This window comes from Mesoplodon bidens (genome assembly GCF_964165515.1).
Source record: "Mesoplodon bidens genome assembly, chromosome: 15".
Taxonomy (NCBI): Eukaryota; Metazoa; Chordata; class Mammalia; order Artiodactyla; family Ziphiidae; genus Mesoplodon; species Mesoplodon bidens.
In genome coordinates, this window is record NC_138171.1 from 79676295 (window position 1) to 79704175 (window position 27881).

General features: G+C 38.5%; 1 protein-coding gene across 3 annotated transcripts; it reads left to right on the plus strand.

Moving 5' to 3' along the window:
- The first annotated feature begins 49 nt into the window (after window positions 1–49).
- Window positions 50–27537, plus strand: NDUFAF5 (NADH:ubiquinone oxidoreductase complex assembly factor 5). 3 transcript variants are annotated; one of them, XM_081257472.1, is made up of 11 exons: window positions 50–350; window positions 2578–2618; window positions 5390–5453; window positions 6955–7002; window positions 8525–8628; window positions 11505–11544; window positions 14331–14552; window positions 18500–18560; window positions 26724–26807; window positions 27154–27236; window positions 27426–27537. In XM_081257472.1, exons 1-11 carry the CDS (start codon window positions 99–101, stop codon window positions 27516–27518), a joined length of 1092 nt encoding a protein of 363 aa, XP_081113598.1. In that variant the 5' UTR covers window positions 50–98; the 3' UTR covers window positions 27519–27537. The 3 variants fall into 3 exon arrangements, with proteins under 3 accessions (XP_081113598.1, XP_081113599.1, XP_081113600.1); XM_081257473.1 differs by having other exon boundaries at window positions 14355–14552; XM_081257474.1 differs by lacking the exon at window positions 14331–14552.
- Window positions 27538–27881: the final 344 nt, after the last annotated feature.

Here is a 27881-nt window from a genome sequence, read left to right on the forward strand (position 1 = left end):
AGCCGTAACGGCACGCGAACTGGGCCAAAATCCTTCCGCTTTCCCTCGGCGAAGCTCTCCAAAGTACTCGCTGAAGCCGCGGCGCATGCGCACGATCAATGAGCCTGCAAGCGGCGTCGCCGCTGGAGATGCTGCGGCTGACCAGGTTCCCGCCCAGGTGGCGGCGACCTCCGGCGGCGGGGGTCCCCGCGAAGAACGTCGGCTTCAGGAAGGTGGCCTCCGGCGTCTCTTCCCTGGGCAGCGCCTCGCCCAGATCCCTAAACATATTCGATCGGGATTTGAAGAGGAAACAGAAGAACTGGGCGGCCCGGCAGCCTGAGCGGATAAAGTTTGACTACCTGAAGGAGGAGGTGAGTCAGCGGGACGGCGGGGAGGGCGGCGCCGAGCCTTGGCTTCGGGTCCGGGAGCTCCGGCCAGGCCCCGGCCGCCCCCACCTCGCTGTGTGACCTTGAGCAGCCGACCTGCCTGTCTGGGCCTCTACTGTAGTCTCCCAGCGGCCGGGCGCCGGTGTTTGTAAGTTGCTCTTCATTCATTCATAACCTCGGCAGATGGTGCCTGTATTACAGGTGTGACCAGGGCAACGTAAGACCGCTGCTCTCAGGAGATTTCATTCTTGTGGGAGGCGAGACAGTGAACAAAAAAATGTAATTTCAGCTAAAGAAGTAAGGCCAGGTAACAAAGTGAAGTAGTAAGGTGACTTGCGCTGGTCAGGGAAGGCCGCTCAGGCAGACGACGTGATGAGGAATTAGCCAGGCTGGGATCTGGGGGGGAAAGCCTTGTAGGCAAAGGGAAAGACAAACCCAGAGCCCCTGAGGCCGAAAGGACCTTGTTGAGGCTTCCAGGGACCTCCATTGGGAGGTCAGGGAGGGCCCAGTTTACGAGGGCCTTAATGGGTAAGGACTTGGGATTTTCTTCTCCATCTCAGCTGTCCATTTGATATGGTAATTTCTGGCCGCATGTAGCTATTGAGCACTTGAATGTCCCTTTGAGATGGGCAGTAAATGTAAAATACACGGGATTTCAGTGACAATGTGAACAAAGGATGTAAAATATTTCCTTAATATCTTTTTACATTGATTGCATGTTGAAGTTCTATTTTTGATATATTGGGTGAAATAAAGTGTTAAAATTAATTTCTTTACCCTTTTTAAAATGGCTACTAGAAAATTTTAAGTTGCTTCTGTGTCTCTGATTGTTTTTCTGTTGGCCAACATGGCTCTAGAGGAATGTGAGACTGTCGAATGCTTTTAAGCAATGGAGTGATGGGCTCTGGTTCGTGTTTTAGGAAGACTCATTAAGATAAATTAAGATCTCTGACTTGTCTGTGTTGGTTTGAAAGACCTCTTCCTCTGCCTAGGTGGACTAGGGACTTGAGCAGGTTTCTGCTTTCTGGACAGGCAGCACAGAGCTCAGGCCTCGTGTTTCTTCAGGGATGGACTAAAATTGAAATCAAGTGTAATGAGTTCTTTCAAGCCAATGCAGCCAACATTTACTGCACCTACTTTGGGCAGAGCTCTGTGCAAGTCCTGGCCTGATCAGATGAGTGACTCTGTCCTCAGGGTTCATGGTGACATGTACTTAGAAGATGTGAGTTTCCAGCCACTCGTCTCCAAGAAAAGCACCTGGATTACAACTTGACTGAGGCTTCACCAGTGTTTAGAATAAACACTAGAATAAATGAGATAAAGTATATGAGAGTTTCTTTAAAATAATAAACAAAATGTATTCATATTAGGAATGATGTACAAAGTGGAGTCCTCTGGGAAATGACTTCTGCTGTCCCTCATCCCTTACCCCTCCTTCCTCCCCAAAGCAAATACACATATGTTCTGAACTTTCAAGTCCTAATAGAAACTCTGGGATGTTTATAAGGGAATGAGTGGAATATTAGGCTCCCACATCTTTATTCCTGCCAGACGAAGCTAGCCCAGCAAAAAGGAGGTGCCTACCTTATGACCTCTTTTAAATTAGGTGGGATTGAGGAGGTTTCTTCAGATTTGGCTGACTTCTAATTTGCAGATGTTGCTCAGAAAAGTTGTTTACTCATTTAGGAGTTCCACAAAATTTGTTAGTAGTTATAAATAATAGAGTTTTTATTAAGTGATCACTTATACATTGATCTGTAATAATCCCTAGCTAACTAATTTTTCACTTTCACATACCTCATGCTAATATCTATAGGCAATAATATGCTTGTTATGTTCCTGTTGATTTTTTTTTAATTGGGGCATCCTGTTGCTTTTTGGCCTTGCATTCTTGTATCATATGGAATATAAAGTCATATATATACATATATATGTATATATATATATATATATATATATATATATATATAGTATTTAGTCTTCTTTCCTTAAATTGACTTCTGAAGTAATTAACTCAGTGTGTTTCCTTTAATTTATGATGTTCCTATTCAGAATTTGAAAAGAAAGTTGCTGAGGTAAAATTGAAAAAGAGATAAAGGGAACTTAACATGTTGAAACATAAGTGACCTATGGATTGTTGAATACTGGAAAGAGTGTTACTTCTCTGTTAAACCTACTCATCTTAACTTCATTGCCTCTTATAATCTGTCAGGTGGGAAGTCGGATTGCAGACCGTGTATATGACATAGCCAGGTAAGTGATGATTGTCATAATAAAATATAATCAACTTTTCTTTTTAATTATTTTTTTAATATACTAATTAATTTAGTTTTGGCTGCGTTGGGTCTTTGTTGCTGCACGCAGTCGGTCTTTCTCTAGTTGCGGAGAGTAGGGGCTACTCTTTGTTGTGGTGCACGGGCTTCTCATTGCCATGGCTTCTTTTGTGGCAGAGCACAGGCTCTAGGTGCACAGGCTTCAGTAGTTGTGGCACGCAGGCTCAGTAGTTGTGGCGCACGGGCTTAGTTGCTCCATGGCATGTGGGATCTTCTGGGACCAGGGCTTGAACCCGTGTCTCCTGCGTTGGCAGGCGGATTCTTAACCACTGCACCACCAGGGAAGCCCCAATCAACTTTTGAATGAAGGCTTGAGAAATTAAATGCTGAGAACTTGATATCTGGAATGGCAGCATCTAGATGAATTTATTACCAGGATTAGTGATTTTAATCACTCTTAGATCTCTCCATTTTTTTATGTCTGAGAGAGCAAGTATTCCTTTCTCATTGTTGTCTTAAAAAAAGAATGAATGAAGCACAACTCAGCTTCTCTCCAAGATTGAATGGCTATTCCACTTGATTTGGTCAAAAGCGAATAATGGAAAGATTGCTCCAAAAATTGATATAATTGACATGTGAATTTTAAGATTTACTAAACCTAACTTTAAAAGTTTAAAATTATAACAGAACCTTTTACCATCTAAGTGAAGGAGAGAGTCTACCTAGATTTGTTCCCCCATCAAGTTATATGAGACTTTGGCCATTATATCTTAGGTATTATTAATAGCAATCAGGGTTTTATGACAATTATATAGAGGCAGATTTGAGAAAAGAACACCTTCATCAAATACTATTAAAACCTTGATGGATTCATTGCTCTATATTAGGCATAACAAAAGCTTTACAGGTTTGAGTTTACAGCCAGGTAGCAGGAACCACAGTTAAATAATGGCTTTGCTATAGAATTGCTCTGTGATGTTAGCAAATCACTTTTTGTGCTCTTTTGTGTAAAAGACACACATTAAATTAGACCATATGGGATGAATTTATTACATTTGTCTATTCAAAAAAGGGGAATTTTGTAAAATCACAAACTCTTGAAATCATATTTTGGATATATTCTGGCTACTTAAAAGAGTCTTGGGGTGAATCAGTTTCATAAAGTTTAAAAAAAAATTCTTCATTGTTGCAAAAGTCACCCTCATTTCATCTGTTTCATTGGTTTCATTATTTTAAAAATCTGAAAAATAGCTAATTCTCTATACTGTAGTCATTCAGTTGCCTGGATTTTAGGTCATTTGCAATTTAATAAATAAAACATTAAACTTTCCAAGTCAGATTGGATTTTACAATCTTTTTATGTCATAGTGCTGAGCAAAACACAGGTCTGTGGAGAAAACTGTGATTTTGGCTAAAAGCATATCTTAAAATAACTAACTCTTTGGAATTAAATTATTAAAAATAACAGTCTAAAATGTCTTACACTAATGTTCTATTATTAGAATAGCTTGTATTGTCAACACTGATCTTATGTTTATTTTTTTTTAACTAATCCAACAGATTATTAAATGTCTTATTTGTGCTATCTGAAGCTTACTTAGTACTGTTAAAGTCGGTGATAATAATAAGTCCTAACTATTGTTGAACATTTGTACTGTGCTGAATACTTTACCTGCATTGTTTCATAAAATTCTCATACCAACCCTGAGGAAGGTAGTAACTTTTCCATTTTATAGATGGGGAAACTGAGATCCAGCAAGATTAAATCACTTGTCTGTGGTCACAGAGCCAGTAAATTGCAGGCCCAGAATTCTAACTCGTGTCTTTGTGATTGCAAAGGCTATATGCTTCCCCAGGCCACACTGCCTATGTTCACAATCAAGATAGAGGGCCTTAGGTAATTAAATGGTTCTCTCACCAGTGTTTCTCCAGCTGTGTACTGGTGTTCTATATTTTTGACATAGGTTTTTAACAGAAATTGAAAAGGAACTCTTGCTTCCAATAGGAAAAATGTTATTAGTGGATAAAATTTAAAAAATTTTTGCCACAAATTTTTCTTAAACCGGTGACCCACAATTGAGTGTGTAAACTGATTTAGTATGACATATATTTGGAGGAGACAGCATTGCATAGGGGATAATAGTTCTGGTTCAGGATTCAAACTGCCTGAATTCAAGTTCTGACTGTTGCTTATTAGTTGAGTGACCTTGGATTGACTTACTTAACTCTGCACACTGCTTTCAACCTGGTAAGATTTAAGTAAAAGTTAGCAATTATTTAGTTGATATTTTGTTTGATTTTTAGTTTATCATGTTATACTTCATGGTATTTCACATGATGATTTCTAAGTCATCAAAAATTTGAGAAGTAGGGATAAGTAGTAAGTTTCTGATAGATATGCCAAATATTTTCATGCTCATTTACATTAACTTCTTTTCATTCTTTATCTGGGTATATTATCAAATTAAAATACCCCCTGCTAAATCAGTTCTTCACATCCACATCATGGAACAACCTTATGGAAAGCTATTGGTTGTGAGGTCCTGTGAGTGGCTAGGCCAGACAGACTTGCCGTGTCTGGTGTGTTCTCTGATGTATGCACCTGCTGAGGCAAAGCAGCAAAGGCAGATGATATAATAACTTTTTTGAAAGCTGTGTTCACTAAAACGTTTTTACTTAAGAAAATTCGTTTTTAATAATTATTTATGGACTGTATTATTATAGACAAATATGACTTCGTCTGTTTTTCAGAGATTTCCCCCTTGCTTTGGATGTCGGTTGTGGAAGAGGTTACATAGCACAACATTTGAATAAGGTATATTTATCTGATGACTTAATTTACTTTGAGAAATAAAATTGGCTAATTTTAAGGAAAGACTTTCCTAATCAATTTGTATCATATTTAGATTTTGATTATATCAGAATTTCTCATTTCTTTGTTTTTTTTAAAGTGATGGAACCAGTGGTTGTTTTTTTTTTTTTTTTATTTTTTGCGTTATGCGGGCCTCTCACTGTTGTGGCCTCTCCCCTTGCGGAGCGCAGGCTCCGGACGCACAGGCTCAGCGGCCATGGCTCACGGGCCCAGCCGCTCCGCGGCACGTGGGATCCTCCCAGACCGGGGCACGAACCCGTGTCCCCTGCATCGGCAGGCGGACTCTCAACCACTGCGCCACCAGGGAAGCCCCAGTGGTTGTTTTGTGTCTACTCCTAAGTAGTTTATTCTTAAATTGTTTTTTCTTTTCTTTGAATCCATTTTATACGGTGTTCCTACTGATTCTTTAAGTTTCTTTAAGTCTATGTAAGATACGTTGTACTTTATTACCACTTTGTTCAAATATTTTTAATAATTCACAATAAAAATCACATTGACATTCGTTTGGAAGTTGTGAGTAAGCTAATATTTTATCTATGAAAAATATTCATTTCATCAGTTGGTTAGAAATCTTGTGTGTGTGATGAAATATAAGTAGCCTTTATTAATGTTTATACCATTTTATTTTTCAATTTGTAATTCAGACCAAAAAACATTTATTAATTGTTTTAGCCTCTCTATGTAGCACACTGTGCTGGACACAGATTAAAGTGGGATTTCTATATCAAATCTACTTAGAAAAAAAGTACACTTGAGCCAAGGCAGGAGGAGGGGTGTGTATGAGCCTCTCCAAATACTGTTATTGATAATAGTAAATGCCATGGAAATGGTACAGTCATTAAACTGCAACAGGAGTCAAGGGAAAGGAAAATCAGTAGGGTTTCATTTGATCAAAGGCTTCTGAAAGGGCACAGAATCTGCCCTGGGATTTGAAAGAATCTGGATTGGTGTTTCATAGGCATTGGAAGTAAGGGCATAGCAGGAGGGAAGGTGGAGGTAGAAAGCTATAGGGTGTGATACAGTGATGTTTAAGAAAGATTAATTTGGGGATGGTATGCAGGAGGGATCTTCTGTGGTACAAGAGTGGGGACTAGCTCTCAGCATATTATGCCATGGAAAAGTTAACACATATCCTTAACCCAGTGGAATAAATTAGGGATGTTAATTATTCATACCTGTGTCCTCCATTTTATTAAATATTGTTAAATATATTACATGTAGGGTTGACTGCATATATTTAATTCTATGTAACTTAATGTGTTATTAAAAGTATTTGTGTACCATACTAATTACATGCAGGAAAATACCCTTACAAAGCTGAAAATTAATGTATAATTATCACTTTTTCCTTTAGTAATTTCAACAGTTGTTTTGTTTGATTTGTTACTGTTTTTTTTTTGTTTGTTTGTTTTTGTATTATCTGATCAACTTTATTCCGTTTCAGGAAACTGTTGGAAAGTTTTTCCAAACAGACATTGCAGAAAATGCTTTGGTAGGTAGCTTTTTAATACTATTGGTTTCTGATCTCCTGGTTTGGTTTTTAGTTCTTTACTTCTTTATTTTTATTTCCTTCAAAATGAAATTAGCTGTTTTTTTCCTGATTATAAATGTAACACACATAAAGGAAAGTAAAACAGTACAGGAAGTATAATGGAGGAAGGAAAAATCACCCTTAGTCCCACCACTCAGAGGCAACCACTGGTGACATTTTGGTCTCCACCTTGTAGACATATAATATCTCCCCAACACTGTTTTATACAAACATTATTATGCTAACATGCCATATTTTTCATAGAATACCATTCTTTTATATCAATGAATGGTATATATATATATATATATGTACACATATATATATATATATATATACACACACACCTATTTATACAGCTATATAGTATTCCAGCATATGAATATTCCACAACTTATTTAGCTAAATTTCTGTTGAAGGACAGTTGTATTTCTCGTATCTCAGTAACTAACACTGTGATGAACATCCTTATATAAAGCAATTTTGATTTATCTTCTCCCAGGGAATAAATTCCTAATAGTGAAATGTATGGATTCATTGATGTTCAGCTTTAAATTTTTAATATACATCTCCAAACTGCCCTTAGAAAGACTGAAGAACAGAATCAAATGAAAGCACTCTTTTCTCCTTCTTTTTAGCAACACTGGGCCATTTATTTTGTCTTTGTCAGTGTAATAGGCAGAAAGTAGAATTTCATTGTTTTTATTTACATTTCTTTGATTACTAGAGTAGCCAAATAGCTCTTGATGTCTTTTGGCTATTGGTTTTTTACAATTTGTGAATTTTGTAAGTAATTTTTATGATGTGCCTGTACCTTAGTCCTTTATCTACTTTAACCTTGGCATGTTCTTATTCTAGGTGGTTTGTAAGAACTTGCTTTTTAGGGATATTAGTTTTTCTTCATATATTTAAAAAATATTTTCCCAAATATATTGTTTACATTGTTTATTGCTTTTTAGAAGTTTTTGATTAGTTTATCATCAAGTATATCAATCTTTACAATTTCTGGGTTTTGAGTCACGTTTACTTAGGCATTTTCATCTAAGAGTGTACAAGTGTTCACCAATATTTTCATCTAGCAGTTTTCTGGCTTCAATTATTCCACTGAAACTTTTAATTTTTTTAATTTTAATTTTTTGGAAGGACTAGAAACTACCAAGTAAATATAACATTGACTTAAGTTTAACAAACAATGATTGTGTTAATAATTAATATGTTATAGAAATGTTTTTTGTTTTTTGTTTTTTTTTTTTGCGGTATGCGGGCCTCTCACCGTTGTGGCCTCTCCCGTTGCGGAGCACAGGCTCCGGACGCACAGGCTCAGCGGCCATGGCTCACGGGCCCAGCCGCTCCGCGGCATGTGGGATCTTCCCGGACCGGGGCACGAACCCGTGTCCCCTGCATCGGCAGGCGGACTCTCAACCACTGCGCCACCAAGGAAGCCCTATAAATGTGTTTTTGAACTTCTGTTTTTTACTTTTAGAAAAATGCCTTAGAAATGGAAATTCCTACTGTCAGTGTTTTAGCTGATGAAGAATTTCTTCCCTTCAGAGAAAATATATTTGATCTGGTGGTTAGCAGTTTAAGGTTGGTAATCCATTTGTGCTTTTAAAAAATATATGTTAAAAATAGATAATTTATGCTATAAAGTTTTAATATTATAAGGTAAATAAAATAGATAACAGAGTAAATACCTTAATAACTTATTTTAAGTCACAAACCAGTTTTCTCTGGTAAAGAATTATGGATTGTGTGCTCCCTAGTGGAGATAAGTGATATAGTACCTCAACGTTTTTTCCTCCCCAACTTTCCTTAATTTGCTAAAGTTTATCTGTGTTAGAAGGGTTTTCCTCGCTGACGTAACCTAGTTACATGCTGATGGGGCAAGAGTTTGAAAGAGTATAGTGGCTCCAATATTCAGATGTTAGAACACCCTTATAAACTCATTCTGGCAAATAAGGAAAAGCTCGTATTTCCTTTAACTTTAATTCTTCTACACAGAAACGTAGTCCTCAAGGTTACTTTTTCCCTTTGTGCTTCCTACCATGTCCCTCCACATTTATTACAAAAACATATATTATAAATATTTGTTGAATAGATTATAATGTACAAGGCACTGAGCTCGATGCTTTGGGGAATTGAAAAATGAATTCAGACAGGAATCCTGTCCTCAAAGACCTCAGCATCTAATAGAGAAAATAAAATATCCTGTGTGGTGCCTTATTTCTCCTTATTAGTATAGTCAAATTTTTTTTTTTCAAAGCTTCAACATGCTCAGTTCAGCCCTTTTAATGGCTGTTTTTAGGGTGACCTGTCATTATGGTTTGCCCAAGACTTTACCAGTGTTAACACTGAAAGGCATGTGTCTCAGGAAACCCCTCAGTTCCAGGCAAACTGGGAGAGTTGGTCACCCTTGCTGTTTTCTTTAGTGAGTTTGTAATTTTTTCTCTGCTTTTTGAGGTGTGCTGAAGAAACTTAGAAAAGTATTCAGATTCTATTGTGAAATGGAAAACATTACAGAGCCTTGGTCTGAGGGAAAGAGCCCTGGGCAGAGAGTCAGAACCTGAGTTTTAACTTTAGCTCATGTGCTTGCTATTTGCAAGTAACTACTGTAATTCTGTCACTTTCAGTTTCCCCATAAGTATGATAGAGTTTATAATATGACCGTAATTTTTAAAGTATCAAATAATTGTTAGAAAGCATTATGAAAGATAAATGTGAGCTTAACATAGTATGGTTTGAAATGGGTCTTTGGTGCTGTCCTGGAATTCAGCTAAGAGGATGCCAGCTCTACCAGGAAAGTGTGACCATACTCTACAGAGACTGAGTCTTGTGGTTATACAACACCACACTCTGGGAGAGGGTCGAATAGAGTCCAAAGACAATGCAAGACATTTCTAAAATTAAGTTTTAAGTATATAGAAATTTGAGTTGTTTATTTATTCTTTTTTATAGTCTTAAAAAATATGGGATATTATCAGAAAACTCATTGAGTTACTTTTGATGAGTAATACTGTTTGCCTTGGGAAAATTATAGGTCTAATGAAGTGGCTTCCCCCCCTCACCCCACGAAAGTAGGACATAGAATTCTATATATATCTAGCTTAATTGTTTGATTTAATTGGCGAATTTCCTTGAATATGTCATCAGGTCCTTATTTTTACTACTTCAAATAATTTCTCAGAATAGCACTGTTTAAATGCCAGATAAGGATGATTTTTACTTTATTTTTCCCCCAGCTTTATTGAGATTTATTTATATATAACATACGTAAGTTTAAGGTGTACCATATGATGATCAAATACATATATATATTGCAAAATGATTACCACAATAAGGTTAGTTAACAATTTTCATCCGTTCACATAATTGCAATTTTTTGTGTATGTATGTGGTGATAACATTTAAGATCTACTCTCTTAAAAACCTTCAATTATATAATACAGTGTTGTTAATTATAGTCACCATGCTGTGTATTAGATCCCCAAATCTTATTTATCTTAAAGCTGGGAGTTTGTATCCTTTGATGAACATCTTCCTGTTACCCTCTGCCCCTGGCAGCCACCATTCTACTCTGTTTCTATGTGTTTGGCTTTTTTAGATTCTGAATATAAGTGAGAACATACAGTATTTTTCTTCTTTCGTCTTGCTTATTTCACTTAGCATAATACCCTCAAGGTCCATCCATGTTGACCCAAAAGGCAGGATTTCCTTCTTTTTTATGGGTGAATAATATTCCTCTGTGTGTGTGTGTAAACACCACATCTTTTTTATCCATTCATCTCTTAATGGACACTTGGATTGTTTCCATACCTTGGCTACTGTGAATAATACTGATATGAACATGGGAATACAGATATCTCTTCAAGATAATGACTTTACTTCCTTCAGATAAATATCTAGATGTGGGATTGCTGGATCATATAGTAGTTCAATTTTTAATTTTTTGAGGAACCTTCATACTGTTTTCCATAGCAGCTGTTCCAGTTTACGTTCCCACCAACAATGCACAAGGGCTCTCTTTTCTCCACATCCTCATCAGCCTTTGTCATCTCTTTTTGTTAATGGGCATCCTGATAGGTATAAGGTAACATCTCATTGTGGTTTTGATTTGCATTTCCCTAATTATTAGTGTTGTTGAGCATCTTTTCATATACCTGTTGGCCATTTGTATGTATGCTTTAGAAAAATTGACTTTTACTTTATTCATTGAAGACTATTTGGAGAGATAATCATATCAGGATAGTGATATACTGTCATATTTTCTCCTGCAACAGAAGGAAGGTAATTCCCTAGGAATACTTTTTATTTTAAAACTTGTATGAAAACAATCAGTGAATTTTGATATGCAATTTCATACATCAAAATTTACACCTTTTTTGTGGCTTATCATTATACTAGTGCTGCTCGTACTAATTAATTATACACATTAAGCTAAAACAAATGTGTGTTTTATATTTTAGTTTGCACTGGGTGAATGACCTTCCTAGAGCACTTGAACAGGTAAAAATCTTAGTGTTGATTCTAATAGCCTGTGTTATTTTGTTTATTATTAGCAACTTATAGATGTTTCTGTTTTTACACAGAAACTTATAGATGTTTTCCGTTTTATATTTTTGACAATTGGAAACAGAAGCAAATAAAAAATTGATTATCTTCTGTCGACCAGATACTCTTGGTGCCCTTTGGCATATTAAGAAGTACATTAGTGACTCCCTGTTCCCTGAGAATTAAGAAATCTAATTATGGAGATGTTACTAAAGTTTTCATAAATATTTAAGACTTGTACAAAATAGTACTGATATGATAAGACATTTTTTGTGTGGCTTTCTTTTCTTCCTGAATTGCCTATAAATTTTTCGTGAGTGAGAACCTATTTGTTCCTACAGTGTTTGTATCTCCCCCATGCCTTATACTTAAGCAATGCTAGTAAATGCTTCTTGGTTGATATTGATCAACAAACAGGTGAAGGGTGGGTAAAAAGCATCGTGTTCAGAGGAGGGAAGGAGATCACTGTGGCTTGGAGTGGCCTAGGAAAGCTTTAAGAGGAAGGAATTTCTTGAACAGGGCCTCAAAGGGTAGGTCAGATTTGGAGTGGGAATACACTCCAGGAAGGCAGAATCCCGGGATAGAGGGGAGGTGTAAGAGACTCAGGAGCCTGAAAGGACAAAGAGGAAGCCTGTTGGAGAATTAGTATAGTGCCAGGTGTAGATGAGGAATTTTCAGGACCAGATTTAGGCAGACTCAGGTGACAGATTAAGGAATTAGGAGTTTTTTCTTAAGGCAATTCAGAGCCACTGGAGAATTTTGAAGAGGAAAGTGACATGATTAAAAAGCTGGTAGGCAGGATAATAACTACCATATCTTAAGCATATACTGTTTGCCAATCACTGTGCTCTGTTTTATATATGTGTTAAATAACTCTGCAGGATAGCTTCATTTTGCTGATTAGAAAACTGATGCTGGAAGTTGGTTACATGAAAGAGAGACTGTTTCAGTGGCCCAGGCATGAGATACACTAAACCTATGTGGCAATGGTAGGAGTTAAGAAGAAGAGAAAGGTATTTAGGACTCTGCAAAGTAAGAATCAACAGTTTGGTGGCTGGTTAAAGCTGAAGATCAGAAAGAGTCAGGAGTCAAAGCTTGCCTTAAAGTTTTGAGTCTGGATGCCTGGAGAATAAAAGTAATAATAATAGTAAAAGTAATAATAATAGTAAAAGTAATAATAATAGTAAAAGTAGGTGAAAGAATTGGTAGTGATCAGATAAAGGGAATAGAAAATGGTAATTAACAGAAATATAGCATTTGGAAAAGGGAGTTGGCTTGAGAAAAAGTGTTGTGTGTGTGTGTTGGATGTACTGGGGAAGGGGAGGGAGTACGTTTATCAAGAGACAGATGATGTTCATGGCGCACAGGCAGCTGAAGACAAATTTAGAGTTCTGGGAAGCTCGAGGTAGAGATTGGAAAGTGATCCTTGTGAAATCCATGGGAACTGATAAGCCGTCTGTGGTAGAAAGAAGCTGAAGAGAGCTGAGGACTAAATTCTAGGTACGTTATATTAGAGTTTGGTGGCGAGAGAAAGAAGTAACACTAAAGGGGCAAAAGAAACAAACCAAAAGATTTTCCAGTCGGTTTGCTTATATGCTGTGTTGTAATTGCTTCATAATATATTAAATATAAATCCAAGATGCCTACTTGAATTAGAAGAGCCTACTGTGATTTGGGTTCTGATGTACTTCAGAATCCACCCTGTCCTGTAATGTTCCTCGTTGTTGAGAATCGTCAGAGTCAAAACTAGTTAAAGAGTGTAGTTCTAAGAGTCATTGAGTAAACACTTATGATTCTGGAATTCATTCTGGCTGCTGTTTTGCTCAAGTTATCAATTAAAACTGGTTTTAGTTTTAAAGCTGAAAAATAAGTTGGTTACTTCTTAATTCTGTATGTTACTGGATTAATATGTTAATATTTTAACTAAAACGTTACTAGGTTAATGTTGTGAATCATAATGGTTTCTCTGTAAATCAGTTTTTTCTTCATAATAAGCCACCTCAACTTTTTGTTTTAAAAATAATTAGCTCACAATTTTGTGAATTAGGGATTTGAGCTGGACTTAGGAAATTCTTCTGGGTCTGGCTTGGCTCACCCGTGTGTCTGATCTGCCAGTGGATTGTCTTGGAGCTGTCGGGTGGCTTCAGCTGGGACGCCTGGCTAATCTCTGCTCCTCTTCCTCTCATCCTTCACCAGGCCAGCTCAGGCTTGTTCACAACGTGGTGGCCAGATGGGGCTCCTAGAGAGCAGGTGGAAGCAGCAAGGCCATTGAGACCTGGGCTTGACACTGACACACGGTCAACTTGCTCTGCATTCTTTTGGTCAGTGCAGGTCACAAGGCTAGCCCAGATTCCAGGAGGGGGAAGTAGGCTCCATCCCTTAACGGGGGTTGTTGTTGAGCAGCGTTTCAGAGGGCACAGATACAGGGAGGATGGTGATTTTTGTACTCTACCACACTTAAAAAATTTTTTCTTTCAATATTTTACTGATTATAAGAGTCAGTTTTGTCTATTATAAAAAATTGAAAACATATAAAATATTTTATAGATATTAACGCTATCAGTAAATGTCTATCTTCACAACAATATTATACTGCAATGCCTTGCTGACAGTTGGTTGTCTGAGTGTTATTTATTAAATTATCTCGTTATTAATTTGCCAAACTAAGAATGGTAATCATAAAATATTGATCTAGATACCATATATCCTTTTAACAGTTTTATATGTAAAATTTTGAATAGTTTTGTTGTTTATATTTATTACAGATTCATTGTGTTTTAAAACCAGATGGAGTGTTTATTGGTGCAGTGCTTGGAGGTGACACTCTCTATGAACTCCGGTGTTCATTACAGTTAGCGGAAACAGAAAGGGAAGGAGGATTTTCTCCACACGTCTCTCCTTTCACTGCTGTCAATGACCTAGGACATCTGCTCGGGAGAGCCGGCTTTAATACGCTGACTGTGGTAACTATCAAGAGAATTGAGTAACCCATTAATTACACAGTTCAGAAATAATCGCTCTCTCTTTTTATCTTGATTGACACAAGGTAGGAATGTAAAATTTTTATTATCCATTACCTGAATAAGTAACTCAAACAAAGAATGTACCTCAGTTAACAAGGAGGCTATTTTCTAAGACATGCTACTCCATCACAATCTTCAAATCCAGAGTTAGGTGTAACATGAGAGTTAGAGCATCCCAGAGGAGGAGGGGAGGGGGTGTATGGGAGCATTCACAGCATTGCCTGTACCACCAGCCCTCACGTGAAGTGGTGCCGTGTGAGGCAGAAATGAGAGAGCGTGCATTCACGAGGCCCAGGGTTAGATCCAGGTAGAGGAGGGAGGACAGGGGGCTGTACACCATCAGGACTGGAGAGATCTGGGAAGAGGACCCGAGACCGTCAGCGATGAAGAAACAAGGAGTCACCATGGTGCAGTGACGGTGCAGGGTGCTGGTGTCTGACAGTATAATTTGGATCCTTACCTTGCCCCTTAACTAGCTAGGGGAATTTGGGAGGTTTACTTCACCTCTCTGAGCATTCATTTTTAAAAAAAAATGCAGATGTTACTCACCACAGGTGGCCATTAGGATTAAATAATTTAAAGGGTGTAAAGTACCTGGACCTTCACAATAAATGCTCAGTACATCCTAGTTCCTGCCTTCCTCTCTCCTCCTCCCTCTACTCCTAACACTTTCCAGGCCAAGGCTTCCCGCAGGGACACATCCGGACAGTGATTCCCCCTTCAAACCTCCTTCAGCAACAAAGTCATTCTAAAAGATGTCATTACTGCCTTCCAGAGAATGGGCTTGCCATGATTTTCCAAGCCCCTCAGGGCTAAAAACATCTCTAAACCTGATTAGAAGAAATAGGAATTTTTTTAATGAAGAAAGCTTCTCATTGCTTAATTAGAGACTATAAACTTAAAGTAACTTTTTAAGGAGATGTAGAGTGAGTGTATTTCATAAAATCAGCCTACCGAACATGGCTTGTCATATCCTTCTGTGCTTTGATAGAAAGCAAGGGGCGTAGACCAGCAGGGCCTCTGATGTTGGGAAGGGGTTTCCCTTCCAGGGAAGGGAAGAGGCAGAGACTGGGAACTGACGACAACCCTCACGGAGTGATGTTGAAGAACTCGTGCCCAGTCAAACAGGTTAGTCAGCAGTATTAAGGGACTCAAAAGTCATTGCCTATTAGGAAGAAGATGAGACTTCTACTGAGTCATCAAAAGAAAGTTAAATTATGTTAACCACTTGCAGTTTTGTATGGCTGTAAAGTGAGTTGTGTGTTCTAGAAAGATTTCTACTAAAAATGTTTAAACTGACATTATAACATTTCAAAGCCTACATTTCTGTTAATTGGGAATTCAGATAATTCAGAATACCTTCCATATACTTCTCCAAAATTGAGCAGAATGACTCAAACATTAATATAATGCAAAAGTATTGCTGTATAATCTTCTCTATAGTTTATAAAATTAGTTGCTAATTTAATATATAAAATCTATAGAAATTTGTTCCTTGAGACATATACATTGTCTCTAAAGTGCTGTATTAACATTGCATCCTAATTCATTTTCTAAAACTCCCATGCAAGAAAGCTTTTATATAATCAATTATACAGGTTTATGTTTCATACAACATTAGATATATTACTTTTATACTGCAATGGATTTTTATTTTTAAAGTGAAATCAAGTTAAATTAATATCATGTAATTATATTTACATTTATATGACCCTCTTAGTGAATTCTTTTTAGAGTTAGTTGGCATTCTAAATGAAGCTCATTTCCTTTTAGAATAGTTTTCAGGCTAGTATATTAGAAGAAAACTGCAAATATGGTCCCCCGTCTTAATTTGAATAAGACCTTTGACAAGGCTATTGTGGTACTATTTTGATTGAGAAGGAGATGGTGCTTTCAGTTGCTTTCATTGAATTGTTTTCAAAGGATATTGTTTAATGGTTAGGCATTAGCCAGGAAGGAATTTTATTTTTAATCTTAGAATCTCTTTTTAAAAATAATTTCCCCATGTAGAAAAATATATAGAAGGGACTATCCAGAGATGATCTTATTAAAAAGTACACATACAACTTGATCCATGCATATGTTTTTTTAAAAAGTGAAAAAAAACACAAACCATGTACAGAGAGAGTAAGAGAGTGAGTCCAAAATGAACAGAAGTCTCCTCCTGCCTTCTGACACCCCATTCCTTTCCACAAGGCTGACTTTGGTTAACTGTCTTATATATCCTTTCAGAACAGTTTTTCCTCACAGACTGGAGTACAGTTATATCACTTAAATGTACATATGCAACAATATATACTCTTTTGCTTTTTTCTATATGCACTCTTTTTTTTCCCCCAGACAATAACATATCTTGGAGATCCTCCCCTACAAACATACATCTACCACATTCTTTTTTGACAGCTGTATAGTATTTCATTGAATAGATATACTTTATTTAACCTGCTGTCTGTTAATGGACATTTAAATTGTTTCCAGTTTGTTGTTTGTTTTTTTTATACTCTTTCAAAAAATGCTGCAATGAATTTTCTTTTACATAATCGGTCAGATCAATTTCTAGCAATGGCATTGCCTAGTCAAAGAATCTATGCATTTTAAACTTTGACAGGTAGAGTATAATTACTCTCCATAAGGTAGCATTAATTGACATGCCTCATCAACAGTGTATGTTAATCCACCGCTTATACTTTTGTATCTCTAATGTTAAAAAAAAATAGTAATTGGTCATTTTGTTTTGCATTTCTTTAGGAATTAGAATGGATGTTTTTGATAAGTGTTCCTTAGGGTTTTGTATTTGATTCTGTGCAACATTAAAGTCCAAAATTGGGAGGTATAGTTAACATATTAGATAAAGCTACAGAATACAAAAATATCTAGATACTTCAAAAGTGGTTAGTGCCAATAGGATGAAGTTTGACATACGTGCAGCATTTTGATAGCAAACTTGAAAAAAAAGTGTCCTGTATTCAGGGCTAGTTTCCAATGTAGGCAAACTCCTGCATCTGAGTGGTTAACACAGAGTTTTTCACATCACAACATCACAGCCATGCTGGTTGGGCAGCTCCTCTCCATCCTGTAGTTGTGCCATCTCGGCCTTGTATCCTTTAAGGTCACTGCAGCAGAGAGGGCCTGGAAAAGGCTCACTAGCTCTTTATTACCTTGCCTCCACCTCACTTTTCTTTTGCCAGGAGAAATGTCTGGGGTTGTGAAGTGTCAAGGAGTTTGGGGAGCATCAGTGGTCTCTGCCACTGTACCAACAGTGAACTCCTGTATCAAACTTCAAAAAGAGTGGGGTATCATTGCTCAGCAGTTCACTTGAGAAATAAACTGTGTATGTGCCAGCCATGTGCCCTTTCCTAAACTAGTCTGTGTAGTATTGCTGCATCACTGGGAATAGAATGAAAGCATCTTGGGAGATGACCCTTTTGGGCCTGGTTCTGGGTGTCACATTTTGAGAGAGAGTGAGATTGATATTGACTATGTAGAGAAAAATGAAGTCAGCACATGTAAGGATCTATAAATTTTGTCTAGAAGCCTAACCCCTCCCCCTAAAAAAATTATAGTGTCCTGGAAGAGTTTTCAAAGACTTGAAGAAAAAGGTAATTGTTTGCAGAGTACAGAATAGACTTTATTCTGTGTTAATCCCAAGGAGAGAATTAGAGCCAGTTGATGGAGTTATAGAAAGATTACGGTTAGAATGGCAAGCATTTATTCTGCAATTTGAAATCTTTGTAAATTAAGTGTAAGCCAGATGACATCTGTGAAGAATACTGGAAAGAAGATTCCTGCTTACCATGAGAGATTGGTCTGGGCAATCTCTACAACCTCTTTTCTAATCTGGATTTTTGGTAATGAATGTCAAAGGATTTGTCTTTCTTTTTGATTAGGACACTGATGAAATTCAAGTTAACTATCCTGGAATGTTTGAATTGATGGAAGATTTACAAGGTAAGACACTTAAAAAATTTTTAGACTCCATATGAGAGTCGTATTTTGAGGGCTGGCTATGGCAAGCACTGTGGCCAAGCACTAGAGATACACTGGGTGACGAGAAAGCGGACTGTCTTCATGGAGTTTATACTGTAAAATGGGTGAGGCCGACATGAGGCAGCTGCCACAAAGATAAACATTAAACTACAATTGTGGTATGTGCTGTGAAGTAGAGGAACTTAGAGCTGTGACTGCCTGTGAAAGGCTGGCAGGACTTTCTTCTTTTTTTTAACATCTTGGAGTATACTTGCTTTACAGTGTTGTGTTAGTTTCTGCTGTATAACAAAGTGAATCAGCTATACGTATACATATATCCCCATATCCCCTCCCTCTTGCGTCTCCCTCCCACCCTCCCTTTCCCATCCCTCTAGGTGGTCACAAAGCACCGAGCTCATCTCCCTGTGCTATGCAGCTGCTTCCCACTAGCCATCCATTCTACATTTGGTCGTGTATATATGTCCGTGACACTCTGTCATGTCGTCCCAGCCCACCCCTCCCCCTTCCTGTGTCCTCAAGTCCACTCTCTACGTCTGCGTCTTTATTCCTGTCCTGGCAGGACTTTCTTGAAGGAGCATGTGAGGGTGGTAGAACACCTCAGTGACTTTCTCCAGCAACACTTGGCAGCTCAGATCCAGGCACAGGTAGAAAGAAAGCAGGTAGTTGGGTTAGTGTAGGATTGGGGGTTGCCAGGGGGTTAGGTGGGATAGGTCCTGGTGTGGGAGAGTCAACAAAGTCCTGTCTGAGGAAGTGATGATTGTGCCCTAAAAAATGAATTGGGTTTACTAGGCAAAGCAGGGAGGAAGTGAGTCCCAGGCACGGAGAACAGCATGTGCAAAGGCCCCGTTGCAAGAAAGAACATGGCAAGAACTGAAAGAAGGGCATTTTGGCCAGAATACAGGGAGTAAAAAGAAAAGTTGACTGATTAAATTGGTAGGTAAATGGGGGCCTTGTAACCTTTGTTAAGGTTGTTTGTCTTTTATCTTAAAAGGCCCCTTGAGGTATTTTAATGGGGGGAGGGGTCATGATGTCAGATTTGTATTTTTTTTTTTAATGGATTGGCAGATAGACTAGTAGACTTAACAGCTGGAAAGCTTACTGAGAAATGATGGTGGTTTGGACTAAGGTGGTGGCAGTGGAGATGGAGAGAAGTGAATGGATTCTGGAGATGTTTATGAGATAATTGTGACAGTTCTTGCTGATGGATTACACATGGGCCGATGAAGGAGAGAGACATTTCAAACACAGCACTGAGTTTCTAGCCAGATAGATGGTGCCCTTCATTGATCGAGAAACAGTAGAAGATGACCAAGCATGGGCAGGGACAGCTCTTGAGTTCACACTTGGGCATGTTGGGTTGGAAACACTCTTGAAATAGCTGAAACAAGACGTCAGGTAGGCAGTTGAGTGCGTGGCTGTGTAGCTCAGAGGAAGCAACTGGCCCAGGTAAACATTGTGAGTCATTTGTGAATACGTGGTGTTGGAAGCAGTAGAGAGGTCATGGCCTGGGAGAAACTTTGAGGAGCAGCAAGGACACAAACCCAACCTCCCAACCCCGAAAGAGGCGAGGCTGCTGACTGAGGGGGAGGCTGGAGAAGTGGTTTGCTCAAAGGAGAGCCTCAACTTACGTCAGTGAGAATTTATGAGGTCTGATTTTTTATCACGCAAATGGCATAGACAGTTAGGATGAATGGGGGAAGCTGAAGGCATCAGAAGTGTGTTCTCTGAAACCCAAACGCTGCTTACCTGGGGGAGCCTTAATCTGGAAACTGAAAAATCGTAAGATGATTTAAAGCAAGTGAATTATAAAAATACATACCTCATGTTTGTTGACAGATATAATAGTTTTTCATAAGCACTGTTGCACTTGCTTCTGTAATAACCCTCTGGTAACTACTTTACCCCTGTCCTACAAGTCAGAAATATTAGGCCCAAAGAGAACACTTGCCTGTTAGTGGTAGAACTGGGTGCTAAACTCTTGCCTTCTTGACCCCTGTTCTGGCACTCTCTTGACTGACTCTCCTGCTTCTTGGAGCTGCCCATTTGTAATAAAGTCCATTTTACCTATCGTTCAGCCTCCTCTGAGTACGGTGCTTCTGTCAACTTTATAAGGGGAAAGATATGTGGTCAAAAACTTACTCTTGTAGTCACACTTTTTTTTTTAATTGGAGTATAGTTGATTTACAATGTTGTGTTAGTTTCAGGTATACAGCAAAGTGATTCAGTTATACATATACATATATCCACTCTTTTTTTAGATCCTTTTCCCAAATAGGCCATTATAGAGTATTGAGTAGAGTTTCCTGTGGTTTACAGTAGGTCCTTATTATTTTATATATAGTAGTGTGTATATGTCAACCACAATCTCCCAATGTATCCTTCCCCCACCCTTACCCCGTGGTAACCACAAGTTTGTTTTCTACATCTGTAACTCTGTTTCTGTTTTGTAGATAAGTTCATTTGTACCCTTTTTTTAGATTCCACATATAAGCAATATTATATGATATTTGTCTTTCTCTGTCTTACTTCACTCAGTATGACAATCTCTAGGGCCATCCATGTTGCTGTAAATGGCATTATTTCGTTCTTTTTTATGACTGAGTAGTATTCCATTGTATATATATGTCACATCGTCTTTATCCATTCCTCTGTTGATGCACATTTAGGTTGCTTCCATGTCCTGGCTATTGGAAACAGTGCAGCAGTGAACACTGGGGTGCATGTATCTTTTCGAATTATGCTTTTCTCCAGATATATGCCCAGGAGTAGGGGATTGCTGGATCATATGGTAGCTCTATTTTTAGTTTTTTAAGGAACCTCCATACTGCTCTCCATAGTGGTTGTAACAACTTACATTTCCCACCAACAGTGTAGGAGTGTTCCCTTTTCTCCACACCCTATCCAGCATTTATTGTTTGTAGACTTTTTGATGATGGCCGTTCTGACCGGTGTGAGGTAATACCTCACTGTAGTTTTTATTTGCATTTCTCTAATAATTAGTGATGTTAAACATACTTTCATGTGCCTTTTCTTAAAAAATAAATTTATTTATTTATTTATTTTGGCTGCATTGGGTTTTTTTAAACATTTTTATTGAGTATAATTGCTTTACAATGGTGTGTTAGTTTCTGCTTTATAACAAAGTGAATCAGTTATACGTATACATATATCCCCATATCTTTTCCCTCTTGTGTCTTCCTCCCTCCCACCCTCCCTATCCCACCCTTCTAGCTGGTCACAAAGCACTGAGCTGATCTCCCTGAGCTATGTGACTGCTTCCCACTAGCTATCTATCTCTTAGCTTTTTTTTTTTTTTTTTTTTCAGTATGTGGGCCTCTCACTGTTGTGGCCTCTCCCATTGCGGAGCACAGGCTCCGGACGCGCAGGCTCAGCGGCCATGGCTCACGGGCCCAGCCGCTCCGCAGCATGTGGGATCTTCCCAGACCGGGGCACGAACCCGTGTCCCCTGCATTGGCAGGCGGACTCTCAACCACTGCGCCACCAGGGAAGCCCTATCTCTTAGCTTTTGCTTGTCTGTAAATGTTTTAATTTCTCTGTTGAATCTGAATGAGATCAGTGCTGGGTAGAGTAATCTTGGTTGTAGGTTTTTCCCTTTCATCACTTTAAATATGTCCTGCCATTCCCTTCTGGCTTGCAGAGTTTCTGCTGAAAGATCAGCTGTTAACCTTATGGGGATTCCCTTGTATATTATTTGTTGCTTTTCCCTTGCTGCTTTTAATATTTTTGCTTTGTATTTAATTTTTGATAGTTTGATTCATATGTGTCTTGGCATGTTTCTCCTGGATTTATCCTGTATGGGACTCTGTGCTTCCTGGACTTGATTGACTATTTCCTTTCCCATATTAGGGAAGTTTTCAACTATAATCTCTTCGAATATTTTCTCAGTCCCTTTCTTTTTCTCTTTTTCTTCTGGGACCCCTATAATTCAAATGTTGTTGTGTTTAATGTTTTCCCAGAGGTCTCTGAGACTGTCCTCAATTCTTTTCATTCTTTTTTCTTTATTCTGCTCTGCAGTAGTTATTTCCATTTTTTTTATCTTCCAGGTCACTTATCTGTTCTTATACCTCAGTTATTCTGCTATTGATTCCTTCTAGAGAATTTTTAATTTCATTTATTGTGTTGTTCATCATTGTTTGTTTGCTCTTTAGTTCTTCTAGCTCCTTGTTAAACGTTTCTTGTATTTTTTTCATTCTGTTTCCAAGATTTTGAATCATCTTTACTATCATTGCTCTTAATTCTTTTTCAGGTAGACTGCCTATTTCCTCTTCATTTGTTTGGTCTGATGGGTTTTTACCTTCCTCTTTCATCTGCTGTGTATTTCTCTGTCTTCTCATTTTGGTTAACTTATTGTGTTTGGGGTCTCCTTTTCACAGGCTGCAGGTTCGTAGTTCCCATTGTTTTTGTGTCTGCCCCAAGTGGCTAAGGTTGGTTCAGTGGGTTGTGTAGGCTTCCTGGTGGAGGGGACTGGTGCCTGTGTTCTGGTGGATGAGGCTGCATCTTGTCTTTCTGGTGGGCAGGACTGTGTCCAGTGGTGTGTTTTGGGGTGCCTGTGACCTTTTTATGATTTTAGGCAGCCTCTCTGCTGATGGGTGAGGTTGTGTTCCTGTCTTGCTAGTTGTTTGGCATAGGGTGTCTACCCTGTAGCTTGCTGGTCATTGAGTGGAGCTGGGTCTTAGCAATGAGATGGAGATCTCTGGGAGAGCTTTTGCCATTTGATATTACGTGGAGCCAGGAGGTCTCTGGTGGACCAATGTCCTGAACTCGGCTCTCCCACCTCAGAGGCACAGGCCTGACACCCAGCCGTAGCACCAAGACCCTGTCAGCCACATGGCTGCTAGTATTGGAGGGTCTCCTGCAGTGGTGGGGGGTGGCTGTGGCTCACCGTGGGGACAAGGACACTGGCAGCAGAAGTTCTGGAAAGTACTCCTTGGCATGAGCCCTCCCAGAGTCTCAATGTTTCTTACTCTGAAGAGGATTAGGATGAATTTATCTAAAGATAACTTGTAAAAGTGGTATTTAACAAAGTTGATATAAATGTTAACTGGTTGATTTTATATTCATTCACTTACTATTTATTGAGCATCTACCATGTGCCAACCACTGAGCCAGTGTTGGAAATAACAGTTCCTGATCTTAGGGAACTTATGCTCCAGTAGAGAAAGAGACACACAGAGATCGGCAGACACATGCTTTTAACTGTAAAGTGAGATAATTCTTTTTAAAAGTGCAGGGAGAAACACTGAGCAAAATCCCTAAATCTGCTTAGGGAATCAAGGATGCTTTTGCAGAAGGAGCAGCATCTAAGCTAAAATGAGTTTGCTAGAAGAATGAAGGGGTGGGTGCACCTTTGGGGGGTTGGGGCCTTGCATTCCAGGCCAAGGAAAAGGCACGTATAGAATCATGGAGACTCAAGAGGTTACGCTCAGCCTTCACTTTCCTAATTGAGAAACTGTACAGTAATTCAGTATTGCTTGAATATGTAGAATGGGAAAATGACGGGAAATGATGCAGGATAGTCCATTAGAGGCTTCTCTAGACTTTATCAGGTCAGCCTTGCAGTCTGTTGGGAGAATATTGTGCAGAGGAGGGACAATCAGATTGATGTGTGAGCAAGCTCATCCCCCAGCATCGTTTATGAGGCGTGCTCATGAGGAAGGTAAGACTAGCTGGCATGGTTAACCTCTCTTGTTTTGCATGAGGAGACTGGGCACAGACAGAAGTAACTTGCCCAAGGCGATGTGTTTAGTAAGTGGTAGAGCCAGGATTTAAGCCCGGTGTAGCAGCCTGACTCAGATCCTGAAATGTTAGCCAGTCTCCACTGAAAAGGTCAGAGGCAGCTGACTTAGGAAGAAGAGTGGTCGAGGGGTGAATGCAGGAGGGGAGGAGCTTGGCAGACTTCCAGGGGTGCTGCTCTGCAGACTGGAAGCTGGTGTTACCTTCCAGTTGGTTTTTGGCATTTTACATTGTGTTACACTTTTTTCTTCATGGTTGTGGTGTTTCTCATTTAAGCTGCTATTATTATTAATTCACAGAAGAAAGTCCAGAATGTTGACCTAGTTTTACAGAACAAGTTGTGTATCAGCCGATGAATGCATGAAAAGTTTTGGAGGCTTTCACAGTAGTTTTAAGGTAAGTTCAGTTGTTATTTTTTTAGACAGTACTCAGTATTGTTCCTAGTAAACCATAATAAATTAGACTTTTTTAAAATAAGCAGTTGAACTTAACCTTAAAAACACTGTGAGAGTCTTTAACAGCTACCTGCTTCCCAGATTTTTCTGTTTATCCCAAAGCCCAGAGCTGGTCCAAAGTCCCAGATGTGTTTCCCAGGTGATCTCCAGAAAAGGTCCTCCATGATGCATTATGAAGTTTTATCATTCCATTTTGAAGATGGTAAAACTGAGTTTAATAGAGGTTAAGTGACTTTGCCCCAGGTTATGTAAGGGCCAGAACTTGGATTATGATGCCAAAGTCTAGACTCTGTGTGCTACATCCCACTGCTTCCCCAAGGAGAAGGGAGGTTCTCAAGTGAGGGAAGGGTTGGCTTCCCTAGCAGCAGAGTTACTATGGTCTACAGTAGTGCTCTGGAGTTTCTGTATCAGAAAGAGCATTGTGCCTAATAATCTTAATTAGTGTATCCTAATACCGGTTATTTAGAAGGCATTTTAGAATTTCTAGTGCATTAACTATCTCCATTAAAAAAATTAGGCCTGTTTTCCACTGGTGTTGCCTCTGTCTAATGTGTAAGTCATGCCAATGGGGAGTTAAGCAGGAATGAAAGTGCCACAGCCATTATCAGCAATAAGCCCTTCCAGTACAAGTTCCAGTTGACCTTTGATTCAGTTGATACTCATGACGTGGGAGAATGTTTTAAAATTGGATTATGTTAATGGGTCTAAAATGTTAGCACTGGAAGCCTGTAGAGATCATCTAGCCTGGCCAACTTGAGGACCCAGAGAGATGGAACTAAGGTCATGTAGCTACTTCATGACCACAAGAATAAGATCCACCCTCTTCATGGTGGTTCATCTACTAGTTTGTATGTCTTTTGTTCTTCATGAATTAGGGCTCTTATACTCACATGATATGGGACATTGCATTTAGTTTCGGAGCTTCATTATTTTAGGGAATAATAGGAACCTTTTGGGATTGGAGAGAAGAAGAAGATTAACTTATTCCAGCTAATTTGTTGATTGTTTTTAATAAGCCCATTGAAAAATTGGGAGATTATTATTTTTAAACTACTAAAGGATACCAACATTGGGAAGTTTATTGGTATCTTGTGAAAAACAAAACTAAGAAACCGATTTTTGATCATGTAGCATATAGAGAATAAATGTAAAGGATTTTTACTTTTGAAATTCTTTTAATTTTGCAAACTAGTTTAAAATGTGGTCTTTCAAAGTAATTTCGTTTGACTCTATGCATTAAAAAATATTAAATATATAACATTAATTTTTAGTGAACAATAGACTGACATAATCCTAGCTTTTAGCTGTCAGTTTGAAGGAAAGAAATCTAAAAATAAATGTTAAAACATTAAGAAAAGTGCTCCTGAAGAGAATGTACAAAATTGTTTCCTAATCTGGGATCAGTAAAATGTTATAAAATCTGAAAACACATTGTAGTTTTGGTACTACCTAATGAGTCTTCAAGCCCTCTTCCAAGTTTCACATTCATACTTACATTTACGGCTTACTTAGAAGGAGTGAGGTGTTGTACCAATGTCCTGTCCTCCTCAAAGAGCAGCTAAAAGGGGCATAAAAATGTGGCATCATTAGAAAGGCCCTTGCCAACGCCTGATGACTCACCTGGAGGGCCAGTCGCCTTGCTTTTGCCCAACCAGCCCACCACAGCCCATTGCTGCCAAGGAAAGCCTACTTATAGGGTTTGCCTCCTGAAATTCGACTTGTCTTAATACCCAGAAGCTTTAAGTCGTTTTGCTTTAGAGTAACTAGCTATGATCTGAGAACAAAATGAGATTATTTAGGTTATCTTATGTGACTATTAGAGAAGGGGTATACCATTGGATGAGATAAGATAAAATCTGTGATGTTGAGCTGCTCAGGGTATTTGCTGTATTATCTCAAACTGCCTGTATTTTAGGGATGGGTGAGAGTAACTGTGCTTGGAATAGAAAAGCCCTCCTGCACCGAGACACGATGCTGGCAGCTGCAGCAGTGTACAGAGGTAAGGGAGCTGACCGTTCTTCCCAGCCAGGCCCCACTGACCAACTTGTGCCCTGTCATCTTTATCCCCTAAAATTACGTTTTCCTTTCCTGTTAGGGCACCATCAGATTTCTTGTCCTTCCTTTCAAAATGCAGATCCTGTGGCTACGTATCCTTTTTCCCAGCAGCCCTTACTATTTCCTTATTGTCAGCTTCTCGGTGTGGAGGATTTTTCACAAGAGGCATTCTCAGAATCCCGTGACTATTCTAATATTCATTTCTCTTTGGAAGACATGACTTTCATTGAGCAGATTTATTTTTCCTACTTGCATTTTTTTCAGACTCTAACCATGATTTGTCTTTATAGAAATGTACGGAAATGAGGATGGTTCTGTACCTGCCACCTATCAGATCTATTACATGATAGGATGGAAATATCATGATTCACAGGTAATATTACTAAGACAGATCAGTTTTTTTTCTTAGTGGGTTCATGTTTCCATTTACTTATTATTGTTTATTTACTTAGGGTTTGTTTTGGTTTGTTTTTTTTTAAATATAAGACAGCGTTAAGGGGGTTAATTAGGGCTATTATATTTATCAGTTTCTAATATCTTTAATCTTTATCATTATTTTCAGGCGAGACCAGCTAAAAGAGGTTCGGCAACTGTGTCATTTGGAGAGCTAGGAAAAATAAATGATCTTATGTCACAGGGGAAAAAATCACAATAAATATTTTATTCAATGTTAACATAGTCCAGACTTTTCATCAGTGATGGGTAACTTTCACGTCTAAAATTATTGCATTTTGAAACAAGAAGCAATATATAAGCTATTTACTGTCAGACTTTTCAAATAATTAGAATAGCCTAATACTCATCTATATTTAGTAACAATTTCAGTTTCACGTTTTCTGTTTTCATAGGGATACTGTTATCTAGTAATTTGAGTGCCTTACTTGCAAAGTCAGCCCAAAAGCAAGAAGACATTTCTATGAAAAATCCAAAAATATATTAACATACATAAATTCCTGACTTGTGGGGAAAACATTACCCACGCTGACATTTTGTACCTTTTTCTCCTTCTGATCTTGTG